Here is a 14,189-nt window from a genome sequence, read left to right on the forward strand (position 1 = left end):
TTCTTTTCCTCTTTGTAGTTCTTAAGACATGATCTACCTCGCACTTAAATTTTGGAGTCAGATAAATTTAGCTTGAGTTTACCATTACTTACCATCTGTAGGCTGTGGCATTAGAGATGGTTGTTTAAATGGTCTTAAATCTAACCCTTAGCTTCTTCAGCTGTTAGAATAAGATAATTATAATTCAGGAGTTTATTGTAAAGGATCGATGGGTCAATCTGTATAAGATAATGTGGCTAATACCTGTAATGTAATAAGCGTCTAATAAGAATCCTTTCCTACCCATTGCGATGGCGCACGCCTGTAATCCCAGCTTATGGGGAGGCAGAGGCAGGTAGATCTCTGTGAGTTTGAGGCCAGCCTCGTCTACAAAGTGAGTCCAGGACAGCCAAGGCTACACAGAGAAATCTGTCTCGAAAAAACAAAACAAACAAACAAGCAAAGAATTCTTTCCTGCAGAGACTTGCCCGCTGTGTGTAGACACACAGAGGACAGAGGCCCATGTGGCATGGGAGGGAAAAGACATACAGAGACCTTCCTGCCACACACAGAGGTCTGCGAGCCACCATGCCACGCAGCATGGACAGCAGAGGACATCGATAGGCCCAGCAGCTGAGTGGCCCACCCACAACAGGAGCCGCTAAAATGTATAAGTATGTGGTGGATGGATGGGAGAGAGGAGAAGCAGGACAGTTTGAGCATTGTGAAGAGAGATGGAACTGGAGACAAGAGGAAGGAGAGGAATAGTCTGTTGTGGGTAGCCAGCCCCACTAGCTGAGCCATGGTGAAGTCCCAGCCCAAGCTGCAGCTGAGGGCCATGACTGAGTCTGTGGCTGTGTAATGACAGGGCCCAGTGCTGCTGTCTATATTGCCACTAGAGACCACGGGGATGTCTGTGATCTGGGAAGCCGCCTGGGTCCATATAGATGTCCAGAGGCTGTGCAGAACTGCCCCTACCCCTCACTGGCTCTGGTACTTAGGAGAGATGGCCCCACCCCTCACCAGCAGCAGCACTCAGGACAGCCGGCCCTGCACCTCACCCGGGCAGCACAGTGGAGCTGGCCCTGGTGAAGGTGAGCCAGCCCAAAGGGCATGAGAGTGGGAAAGCTGCCCTTGCCCCTGCTGGTGGCAGCATTAGGCAGGCTAGCCAGCACAGTACTGGAGAGCTCACCCTGGTGGTGTGGATGAGGAAGCGCCAGCTCAGCTACCACCCAGGCCCAGACCCAGGGCTTTTGAGTTGGCCCTCCCAAAACTGTATCATCTGTGAACTCTTGGAGTACGTGACAGGGCCAGTCTGCTGAACCAAAGCTGCAGGATCGCCATGACTCAGGGAAACAGCAGGGTAACCAGGAGGAGTCCAGTGAGGATCCAATATTGATGATATTGTAGAAACCAGAGGAAGAGAGCCAGGCTAATGACACACTGCAATGAACCTCTGCAAGTGAAGATGTGGACAGACGGGCATGCTATGGACACACGGCGACACACTACCTTGATGAGATGTTTTCTATGCCTTGTTTTGTTTATTAGTTTAGTTTTGTTTGCTTGCTTTTCATTGTCTTTTGGTGGGGAGGTTGTGAGGGTGGAGGGCGGATACGAGGAGATGGAGAGATGAGCGGGTCTGAGGCACATCATTTGAAACTCACAAAGAGTCAATAAAAACTTGGGGAAATTTTCATTCCCTGGGCTGGGAATACAGCTCAGTTGTAGAGTGCTTGCCTAGCATGCATGAAGCCTTCACTTTGAGTCTCAGGACCACAAAAATGTTCTTATTAAAACACACACACACACACACACACACACACACACACAAAACACATATATCCTTTAAAAAGGAGGAGGCTGGAGAGGTGGCCCAGCAGCTAAGAGCATGTAATACTCTTGTTGAGGGCCTGCATTCTACACTCAGAATTTACAGCAGGAGGCCCGTCACTCAGAGTTCTGGGAACCCAACACCCTCTGGCCTTATGAGACAGCACCTTCACCCTTGCTCATATACTTAACACACTCCCATAGATGAAAACAAATCCATGAAAAGAGAATCCATTTCTTTCACTCACTCTTCTAGCCCATCCATCAAGGAGAGAGACCTGTTTACTGTGTCATCATTTAAGAAGTGAAGACTTTCAGAGTTACCGGCCTTTGGTTTTAATTTGTATTCATTATTTTCTTACACTCTGACTTTTCAGTACCATTACTTAACTAGTCCCCTGTTAACTAGTCCTAGGTAGTATTTGTAGGAACTGCAGATGTGAGAGTTCATCTCAAAACAAGACATTTAAGAGACAAGAGATTAGCTCTTGAGTCTTTTTCCTAACATAGTATTTCCTGTGGCTCTGACTGAATCTGATAAATGAGATTTGTCAAAATAAAAACTAATCCTGTCTATAAAGAAGACGCTACTGTTGAAATGTAGAGATTAACAGGCGTTCTGGGGAAGTTATTCACTGGTGTGGCAAACCTGAGCGTTTTCATATTAAAAACAGAGGAAACACAAGGTGCGCACATGTGCTGCTGTGCGGTCGTCGTTCTTACCTGGGCACCAGCAGCTCCTGCAAGGTGGTCCCATTGAGATTCTCCCAGCCGGAATGCAGCCCCAGCCAGTGCTGGCCTTCCGGTCCGTGCATCAGCTCAGTCCCAGACGGTTCTCTGATATAAGGCAAATGCTGGGTAAATAGTCAAAGTATCTTTGAACGGGCACTATCATTATTTAGGACTCATTTGTTAAAAAATATATCACATTGCAAATCAGTATTTGAAGAAAAGAAATGTATTCGGGAGGGGGGGCTTTGTTGGTAGAGTGATTAGCAAAGGGGGAGGGAGTTAGGAAAAGGACCAGGCCCATTAGTTATCTTGGGGAAAGGCCCCACAGAATACAACATATTGTGTGTTGCACATCATTCATTCACAAGCTTCCAACAAGAAAAGCCATTGTTTTAGCTTGCTCCCAGTTACATTAAATAGAAAATCTGAAAAACTCATCATTAGGCAGAAGGGAGTGCTATTATAAAAATGAGTTTTAGACATTCCTCGTATTACAGAACTAACTTCTTCAGCACCGGTAACTCTGTCCTAAGGCTCACTACTAAACAGAGTCAGTGAAACCATGGGACTCACTATTAAACATAGTGAATCCATAGGGCTCATTACTAAATACAGGGGGTCCACGGGGCTCACTACCAAACAGAGTCAGTGAATCCGCAGGTTTCCTGATGAACCATAGTGAATTTACGGGGTTCATGCATAAACACAGTGAACCCATGTGGCTCATGACTAAACAGTGAATCCACAGAGCTCACTATTAACCACAGCCAGCAAATCAACACCATTCTAGTCCTAACAGAGTTTGAGCATGGGCATGATTTCAAGTTTTCTTACCTCACCCTTTCCAGATACATTGCGATAGCCTTTTATTAAAAGATGTTTATGTTTAAGGCATGCAATGTGATGCACTCACAGACATTTCCATCATAAAGTGTCTTTCATACCCTTTTGTGGTGAGGGCGAACAATCCTAGTGAATTTCCACTACACAGAACAAAGCACGGTTAAGTCGTCACACTGTCCGGCAGATATGATCATTCGTTCATCCATACAAGTGACAAATCATCCGTCTGGTCCCCACTGTCTGGTCCCTGGTTCCTGTCAGTCTACCATTCTACTGTCCAGTGTAGAAGATGATCCTTTCAGAGTCTGCATGTCAGTGAGACCTTGCCACTCTGAGCCTGGCTGATTTTACAGAGCATGCTGTTTATCCAATATTATCTATGCTGACTCAATTTGCTTGAGTTCTTAAAGCCGAATGCTGTCCTGCTGTGTGTGCATGTGCACAGACGCATGTCCCCTGTTTTCTTTGTCCATTCTATCCATAGATACAAAAGCTGTTACCATATATTGGCTACCGAGAACACCATGTTAATTAACCTGAGAATGCCAATAACTCTTGGAGATACTGATTTCATTCCCAGTGTGTATACACCAAGACATGGGTTTGCAAATAAATCATGTCAGATTTTGTTTGTTTGTTTGTTTGTGGGAAAATAGAGTATATTCTACCAAGAATATATGCTTTTCTTTCTCTAAATATTCAGTGGTATTTTGAAGTGTTTTTTAATAAATACTGTTTCAACATACATGAAGTGTTTGTCACTGTGATTTTTAACTGAATTTCCCACAATCAATATTGAACAGCCTTCCTTGTTACTTATGACCATTTCTAAGTCTTAAATTGAAAAATGTCTATTCAAGCCCTTAGTCCATTTTTTATCATCTTTTCTGTAGTTTTTTTTAGTGATTTCATTGATTAAGTTCCTTATGTATTTTAGATATTTGATATCCTTTCTCAATATATACATTAATGTAGTTTATTCCATATGTTTTATTTTTCATATATTTAAAGATGCATACGTATTTTAAGATGGGGCTTCACTATGTAGTCCAGGCCAAGCTAGAACTCACTAAGAATGACAAGATGCCTTGAACTCATGGTGATATTACTGCCTTAGCCTTTCAAGAGCTGGGGTTACAAGTATGAGTCACCAGAACTATGAAATAATTTTATGAGAAAAATGAAATCATGAAATTTGCCAGTACATGGATGGAATTAGAAAATACTATATTCAGTGAAGTAGCCCATATCCAAATAAACGAACATTACATGTTCTCTCTCATCTGCAGTTCCTAGCTCCAAATCTTCAGGTGTGAGTATATAACCTAGGTGACTTCAGAAAGAGCGAAAGAATAAGGGACCAACAAACAGGGAAATAGAAAGATATATGTGATTTGAAGAAGGAAATGAGTAAGATGGGTGTTAACTGGTTGGGGAGATAGAGTTCAACACAGGAGGAAAGGGAGGGAAGAGGGTAGAATAACATTAAGGAGGTCTAAAAAAGCCAAAAGGAATCACATTATTATTTGTTCACCCAAATTACATACAATAGATATAAATCTATATATACACATGTCTATATAAATATGTATATTTACACATATATTTAAACATATATTTATACTTATGTGTACATAAATAGTTCAAATGAAATTATCCCACTTGTGTTGGCAATACTCCCCTGTAAAAGCCTTAAACTATCTAAGAAAAATCTCAGTACCAAGCATGAGAAACTCTTTTTGAACTTGTTGGTCAGACTTGTCCAAGAGACTCCCAAACCAATACAGGCTTTTGCTGTTGCCCTTGGTTGCCTCCCGGAGCTCGAAAGCAAGACCCTGTTGCTAAAGACACAGGCTGTGGAGGATCTGAGTGGTTCCGACCTGAAAGCCTCCTCTTTGATGACTGGCTATGCAAGTTTAAGGGAGGAAAACAATAAGGTTGCACACGGCTGTAACATCTATGCACCAAATGATGATTAGAGTGGTTCCTTAAAGGAGCAATAGTGTCACACATGTCTCGGTGGTAACCAACAGCTCTCTAATTGGACTTAAGGCCCACTCAACAAGAGGAAACCCTATGCCTCCTACTGGAAACCTAGCCAGTCTCCTGGGGCTATTGAAGTCATGGATCTCCTACTACCATGTTACTAAACTTCACAATCCCTAACTGTAGTCTAGATATCTGTCATTATGCTCACGTGGCTCTCACACCTCATCAAAGAAGCTTCTTTTTGCAGCAGATGGACACCATTACAGAAGGCACAACTGACCAAAATACAGAGAAAGAGTGGTTTGTGGGATGCCTAGCCAGAAGTGATGAATCTATAATACAGCGCCTGCATCTAAAGCTTAGAGAACATCACAGAAGAAGGGACAAAAAGAACACAGTAGCCAGAGGACCAGGAAAGTGCTGTGAGATACTGTCTCCTCCAAATGACAGAGAAAGCTTCACCCATGATCCCTCAACAACATGCCTGCCTAAACTAGACTGCAAAAAGCACACCACCAATAGACAACCTAGCACAGGAGAGGGAAATCTCATGGGACCCACCTCCAGACAAAGAATTACAGGCAATCAAGAAATGCTGAGAACAAGAAAAATAGCCCTCCCCAGGGATGAGACCTACAATCAGTAATCCAGTATCATCAGGTCATTAGGTCATTGCTCAAATCATAGGCATACAAGTAACACTAAAGGGAATTACAGGTTGCTCTTATATATTTAGGCACACGTGTGCATGCAAACACACACACACATGTCTATATGTACAGAAAGTAAAGAATAAAGAAGCCATGATTTTGAGAAGGAGCAAGGTGGGACATAGGAGAGGGTGGAGGGAGGAAAGGGGATAATAATGAAATTATATTTTAATTTAAAAAACAATAAGCATAAAATACCTAAGTGTGCCTATAAAACAGCACAAAAAAGAAAAAATATTTCATTCCATTTCGGATTGGTAGAGACAAAAAAAAAAAATTGTAAGTGACATTTGAGCACTTGTGTCCAGACTTTTTAGTCTGTCATGAATATCACCCTCTTCTTTTAGCCTCAATGTATTTTCTGTGTTGTTGGTTTGCTGACGTGTGAGAACCATTTTACGCGGCAAATACTAACAGATCAAGTTGTTTTACCTTTTGTAACCCTCTCAAGAACTCTGCACCTTTATTATTACTTCCCATTTTTGACATGAAAAATCGAAACGAAAAGAAAAAAAAAAGCTTAAATAGCTGGCCTTCAGTCACCAGTGAGCAGATGTCAGAGCTGGTAACTCAATCCCCAGAGTACCACTTCTTACACAGTGAAAATCACACGGCCTCCTCGATCACAGGACATGCAGCATTCTTCTCAAACTGCACAGTGGTGTGTGTGTGTGCGTGTGTGTGTGTGTGTGTGTGTATGTGTGTGAGCTCTTTATTGAATTTACTATTTGTGTATATTATATTGGTTCAAAAAATTTTCTTTTACTATTTTGGCAGAAAAGCAGCAGTTACCATCCCAAACAGTTTGTCATATCTTGGAAAAATAATATCATTGAACATCATTTTAAATGTCTGGTTGATGTTACGAATTTCCTTTCAAACAGTAACTGAATATATGGGTGTATATCGAGAACTTGCGGGTCTAAACTGCTTCTCGAACCCCTAACAACACAAGTGTCTCTTGGCAGTGAACAGCAGGGAACACAGAGACTCATAGCTGTTCTAGGTTCTCTCTGCTGAATGGTCAGCTCTAAGCTAGACATTTAGGATCCAGGGAGAGTTACAGAAGAGGGGCTGGAAAAAATGGAAGGGGCAGTAGACAGGGAGAAGGCCTGTGAAGTGCTATCTTCTGGCCATGATGTGGCCCTCACGACCATGATCCCTCTTGGATTCTGGGGGAGAGGCAGTTGTTTTCAGCTGTGTACACATGGAGGAGTCTGCCAGGCTCCAGTGGGTATGCCCAAACCCATGGCCACACAGGTAGCTCTGATTAAAAACAGCACATCACAAAACCAAACAAAAAGACATAAACGGGGGAAATGGACTTGTAGAGAAGAAAGAGCCAAACAAGCCTCTCTACGCTGAGCATAAAAATACCACGGCTGTCCTCAGTGTCTGAGAAGCACCCGCTGGAGGAAGAGAAATACCCAGGAAGTGAAGAGTGTATCTGTATGCTTCTGACATTATTACTGAAGGAAGTTTTTATACAGGATTTACACTGAAAAATAAGGTATTATTAGTAATCCAGAGATAATGTAACTATGTAAAAGGACATGCCCAGGTGGTATGCACATACTACATCATTTCTATAAAGGTATTTAAGTACCCACAGAACTGAGGCTTGAAAATCAATCCCCTGTAGAAAGCAAGGCAACCATACAAATGAATGTGCTTCTTGGGATTCATGTAGTTGCAAAAGACATATACAAAATTTGTGATTTTTCCCGTTGTTGAACTGAGATGGCCAAACTGACTCGGGGTTCTGAAACTTCCTGACAAATGACATTTTGTATTGTTTCGATGCAGGCATCGACTCCAGGTCTTATGGACACTAGTCAAGAATTTGACTGCTGAGCTATACAACCCAGTTCCATCCTGAAAGGAACTGCCAGCAGATCACTAGGCAACTCTGCCCATTCTGGCTCCATCCTTATCAGTGGGCTTTGGTCCAAATACAGGCACCCCATGACCCTGTTATAACTGGGCTTGCTTACATTAAACATGCAGATAAGCACAGGTCTCCAAAAGACAGGGGCCCTGTATCTAGACATCATGAGAGCAGCAAGAGCTTACACATCCCCACAGGACAATGAACTGTTGTGTGTCTGTTGCTGGGGAAGAAGAACCCCAGTGTTTATTCACAGTGCTTGAGAGAAATACATGTTGAAGTACGTATGCTTGTGTTGGAAACAGGCTCATTTCCACCCCCTCCAAGTACCCTGTTCAGAATGTGGAACATTTCTATGAGAATACTTAGAATCCAGCTTCTGAAGTCTTTTCTTGGACCCTATCATATCATTATTCTTATTTGAGTCCTGTTTTGTAGATAAAATTTAAGGTAGCACCTGACTCTGAGCCTGTTACAAGATAAATAATTGAAGGCTGGTTAAGTTACTTATCAAACTGAAGAATGAGTTAAGGTTTTGACAGAATGGCTTTATTGGGTTTCAGACAAATGTGAATGAACACTACCACTGAATCATTTGTCTGTTTAGACAGCTCAGCTTACACTTGCACAACTCTCTTCAGTATAAATATTTGAAGTGGAGCACGAAGTCTGAGGCTATCTTAGTAAAATCATAATTAAAAAATATTAGTGAAGTTCCAACTGAAAAGGAACAACTTTCTTATCTTACAATCTATCTGTCTACTTCAGAGATGGGATATAATAATTATATTGGGCACAGTCTATAAGTACAAATTTCTTAAAAACCATTTTTAAGGAATGAGAGGAGCGGTATTACTTTACAGCATTAAATTACAGTTGTTAAAGTTCACAATATTAAAAACATCCATTTCAGTATGAAAAGTCAAATTATAAGTGAAGTGAAATTTTTACTTGATCATAACTATCAAGTAATATTAACGTTATTAGAACATTAACAACAGTGTTTAAACAACATTTAAATTGTAAACAGCAATACACTATAAACATTATAAATTAAAATGTCATTTGATAATAAAACTCAGTTTTACAAAACCAAGTAAGTTGTGCCAAGCGATAAGTATATTTTTATGTAAATATAGTCTTTGTCTTTCTGGATTTTTTGGGGTAAATCTTATGTCATTTTTAGTAACTTAGAAAATACCTTTTGGGGCATCACTTTTACTTTTTAACAGATAGATACTCAAGCATTGTATTGACAGCACCTTGATTTTGGTTTTAAAGAAAATGCTATCGCTTTTCAGCTTATTTGTATTGCTGTGTAAGGTTAGAGATTACCAGTTTCTGTTTCAATGCCATTTTTTCTTCTTCAGGAGGCTGTGAACAAGAGTTGAATTTGACTCTCTAACGGAAGTGCCTCATCTTGTTAGATGCTATTTTCTCCAGTCTTTTGAGGCTTTTGGAAGCATAGAAAATGCTTTTAAACACAACTTGATTCAAGTACCAACATTCAAGTATCTGTAGGTAAAGAGATACTTTAAAGTTAAAAATAATTAAATTTAAAGATAATTTAAAGTTCAGAGTGTCAGAGAATAGAGGTGGGCTCAGCCTATAAAGGGATGTGTTCCTCTATCAAACAGTTGGTGCTGGGGAGCTACACAACCTCAAGGCCCTGCATCTCTCATCTCCATTTCCTTTGCAGCGAGGGAGGGGGAAGGGTGGAGGAGTGCTTTTCTTCTCCTCGGCTGACTCTCCTACAAGACACCAGACTGGATTCCTAATAGCAATAGACTAAGCATTCAATCAACATTGTGACCAAAAACAAAAGCAGTTTCCCCCAGGTCCAACTGAAATGCATCTTCTTGAAGAATTTTAAGTATCTCCTCGCCACTCACAAGAACCTGGGAGTGAGGTACTTTCATCTAGTTTTGATTAATGCACATTCACCTCAGCCAAGAAGAGAAGGTCATGTTTAAGGATGTTAGCACTCATCTGTCTTCCAGGGATAAATGGAAAGTGAAACAAGTTCATGAAAAGCAAAGGTTGTGTGTTCCAAAGGAGAAGGGTAATGCAGATAAATGTTTTCTCCGCTTCCAGGGATATTAAGTGTAATATTTTATTTCAAGAGATTACTGAACCCTGGAATTAGGAATCTACATAGTCCTTTGTATGTTGGCTTTTGAGTAATGTAAAAAGGTTAAAGGAGGGCATTAAAATTACACTTGACTTATGCTCATAAAATGGTTTAACCAATAGTGTTCAAACAAGTACTGCTAGCCATCAGATGGCTTGAAACTGAAAAACAAATCTTACTTCAAGAGAATTTAAATAACTGACATAGTCAAGTAGACATTAAAATGGATAACAATGAGTTTAAAAGGTAAATAGAAATAGAAATCAAAACAAGAAATTAACAGACATCATTTTGGTGAGAGAAACAGATTAATGCTTATTTTCAAAAGTTGCTTGAGGTACTGGCAAAGGGCTTCAAAAAAGATGAAATGAAACAATGTAGTGATATGAAGGCTGCTTCAGTCCAAAAACATCTCTGGCTCATCTGCGCAGGAGCCGAGATGTGAATGGTGACAGGCTTAGGGACTTAGGTGAAGGTCTAGTGATCAGAATTCCAGGCAGAAGGGCCAGGGAGTGAAAGTTGCCCTCATTAGAAGGAATGTGGAGTGTTAGAACATCACTAATTAGATCAGTAGGCCTAATATCTAGCGAAGAAGTAGAGAATGCTTGAAGATGGGTAGAGTATAACAGGAATTGACATTTTATAAAATGCTAGAATAAGAGAACTGAATTTTCTTTCCAGATTTTAATATAATAAGAACAGACAAATAGTTTTGAGATGAAGGTAATATATCACTCCTGAATTGAAGATAATTTTTAAGAGACAACACGAAGAAGACCTAAGATCAGAAATTCAGCCATCACTAGGAGTTTCCCGGTGCCATTTCAAAAGGAAGCTGCTGTGAAACAGCTTTTGTTGGAAACAACTCAAGCCCTCTTGGGCCAAGCGCTGAAGGCTACACAGGTTGTACCACACTCCTATCCGCCTAGGTTTCATTCACAGTCATGTCCCAGTCAATGCTCTAACCATTGGAATGGCCTGGGAATCTGATAGCTTAGGAGATTCGTGTGAGCCAAGGTCATTCCTGCTCCTGAATTTCATGGTTCACAAGTGGTTCTGTTATTACTGGCGTCAAGACTAGAAGGGTAAAAGCTGGCTCTGGACAGTGCATGGTTCTGAAGAACTTGGGGAAGCTGGTTTTCATTTGATAACCACTGGTGGGAATGTCTTTTTAAGGATACGTTGTTTACAACCAAATGTAATCTGAGAGAGAACAAATCTGATTAACTTAAGATCCTGCCTTGTTCCATTGCAGTTAATAATGGAGACTTTCTCTACCTCACTGAGAAGTTTCCATTTATTTCATAAATTATTCAACTGACACACTTTAAAATTCAGTTTGCTAATAGATATCCAAATTCTTGGCAGAGTTTACCATTAGTGGTCAGAAACATATGTTCTCATGACAACAGGAATATTTTTCTTTTGTTTTTCAAAGCTGATACCAAGTAGTCTCATGGAAGGACTTAAACAAAAAAAAAAAAAAAATCCTTTTCCCATGGGTACCTTTTCAGGAAAATTATTCTCTTTTGCCCAAAATATAATGTTCTAGGAAATAGTATAAAGACACACATTACACTCTAGATTTTCTTTTCACCTAGATGTTTAAGCACTAAACCTCTTAGAGTTGTTTAAGAAATTAATTTCCTATGCATTCAACGTAAGACATGCTCCAAAGCTGCTATGTGAAGGTCATGGCATTCCATGGGCCTGCTTCATGTAGCTTCTCCTTAGACGTGAAAACATCTATTCATTACTGTAGTCATTTTTTTCCAAGAAGTAAAAAAAAAAAAAAAAAAAAAAAAAAACAAAAAAAAAAACAAAAAGCAAAAAAAAACCCATGGATTATGTTATGTAGGGTGGTTTCCCTCAGTTAGTAAACACAAAAGAAGGTAATACAGTGAATGTGATAAGAATAAATTATATATATGCAACATTTTTCAGATAATTAACTAATAAAAAAGAACTATAGGGCTGGAGAGATGGCTCAGTGGTAAAGAGCACGTGTTGCTTTTGCAGAGGGCCCCAGCTCAGTTCCCAGCACCTACATGGTGGCTCACACTATCTGTTAACTTCAATTCCAGGAATCAGATGCTCTCTTCTGGCTTCCAGAGGCACCAGGCATACACATGGTACACACACGTATAAGCAAGCAAACATTATTACACACAAAACGGAAATAAATGAATCCTTAAGGATAAAGAGTTCTGCCTTTTCTGGGATCCTAGAGTAGAAATGAAAGACTAAGTTAAAAAGAATGTGTTTGACATCATTAGCCCTTATGGAAATGCAAATAAGTATCACAGTAAAAATATTATCCCATTGCCACTAGCCTAGCTATCAGAAAAAGACAAGGATATAAAGGAGCTATAACTCATGCCTTAGTGGTGGGAGTATAAGATGATATGGCCCCTTTGGAAAAGAGTTTGGCAGCTCTTTACACAAATTAAATATAATTTGATATTGTAATTCCAGTTCTAAGTATTTACTACCCAAGAAATTTGAAAATGTGTGTTCATGAAAAAGCTTACAGATGACTCTTGCAGCATCATAAATCAACAATGGGGATGAACCTGAAAACAGTATGCTAAATGGAAAAAGTGAGACCCAAAAGCAGATATTTTATAATTCTGCTTATGGGAAATTTTCTCTTTGAAAAAATCCACAGATGAAAAAATGGATTAGTAGTCATCAAGTTCTGGGAGAGAAATAAGTGAAATCTGGCTGCTAACAGCCATGTGTTTTTAGGGTGTGGTTAGAGTGGAGGGAGGCTAATAAGAGGATTTTGGAATTGGACGGTACTGATTCTGCAGCTTTGTAAATACAGTGAAAGCAATGCAATAGTACAAAGAGAAAAGGGTGAATTTTATGATAAGCAAGTTATATGCCAATCTTTAAAACCTCGTGACTATCATGAGCTGCTTATCCAGGGGTAATAAGCATGAGAGCAGTGTCCTGGGCAGGACTTTCAATTGCAGCAAACACAGAGCTTTCAAGTTTCATGTGAATAAGGCAGCCATTCTGAAGAAAGCAGCTCTTTCCCAGAGAGTAAGCCTCAGGAAGCAATGACAACATAAGCCCATCCTAGAGATGACTAGGTCACAAAGTAGATGGCGTCTCTAACTGTGGTCTTGCTCCAAATATAGAAACATTCTCCGGATGAATTTCTTTTGATTAGCTTTGAAAGAGTAAAACAACAACAACAACAACAAAATCAGTTTACAGCTAACTCCACAAAGACACTCTGCCAATCAAATAGATCCAAGACGCAGATTTCCAGACTAGCTCATGTTCTGTAGGGATAGAGCCTATGGAGCTCGGAGACAGGGAAGTTCACATCCCCCTAAACTTATCCCCAAATGCCAGATGTCTCAACCCTGCATTTGGCAAGGATTAGAGGGCATAATGAGTTCTGATTTGTACTGTTCATTAAATACGTGTGCATATGCTTTTAATAGTGTAGATAGAAGTCAACATGCTGTCAAAGGAGCGCAGAGCCTTGATTTATGCCCTTGTCTAAACAGCAAAGCGCTGTGCTTCCCGCCTGGGGTGAACCCTGGAAGAACCTACAGATGATAGTAAGTCTTCAGATTCAACAAAAGCACCATCCCCTCGCCCCCACTTGGACAAACACTTAATTACAGGTCTGCCATTTTTGCAGAATCCGAGACTGAAAAAAAAGACCTCGCACATCTTTTTAATCAACAGCTTTTACCAGAAATATTGTGTATAATCCCTGAAAATACATCACTTGGCACAGAAATGAGTTTTTTTATGAAATAGTTCTAAAATGTACCCACTGAAGTCAACAAATACCCTTTTCATAGGAAGGGTGAGTTAGTTCTGAATGTTATCAGTGCCTTTTTGCAATCTGTGCTTACATAATGAACCCTCTCAAGGATTAGAGCTGAATAGTTCTTATATACTTTTTTGAGGTTGTTTTTATTTTTATTTTTTTTACTTGTTAATATTTACTTGCTCAAATTTATTTTTATTTTTTATTTATTACAATTTATTCATTTTTGTATCCCATCTGTATCCTCCTCCCTTCCTCCTTCCCTCTTCTCTTCCCATACCCCTTCCC

General features: G+C 40.1%; 1 protein-coding gene across 2 annotated transcripts in view; it reads right to left on the reverse strand.

Moving 5' to 3' along the window:
• The window catches only part of Corin (corin, serine peptidase), a 197,164-nt gene that overhangs the window by 19,764 nt on the left and 163,211 nt on the right, over positions 1-14,189 (reverse strand). For both annotated transcript variants that reach the window (XM_060380731.1, XM_060380730.1), the window contains exon 17: positions 2,536-2,649. In XM_060380731.1, the coding sequence (XP_060236714.1) occupies positions 2,536-2,649 (114 nt within the window). The remainder of the gene's footprint in view (positions 1-2,535; positions 2,650-14,189) is intronic.

This window comes from Meriones unguiculatus, chromosome 3 (assembly GCF_030254825.1).
Source record: "Meriones unguiculatus strain TT.TT164.6M chromosome 3, Bangor_MerUng_6.1, whole genome shotgun sequence".
In the NCBI taxonomy this organism is placed as follows: Eukaryota; Metazoa; Chordata; class Mammalia; order Rodentia; family Muridae; genus Meriones; species Meriones unguiculatus.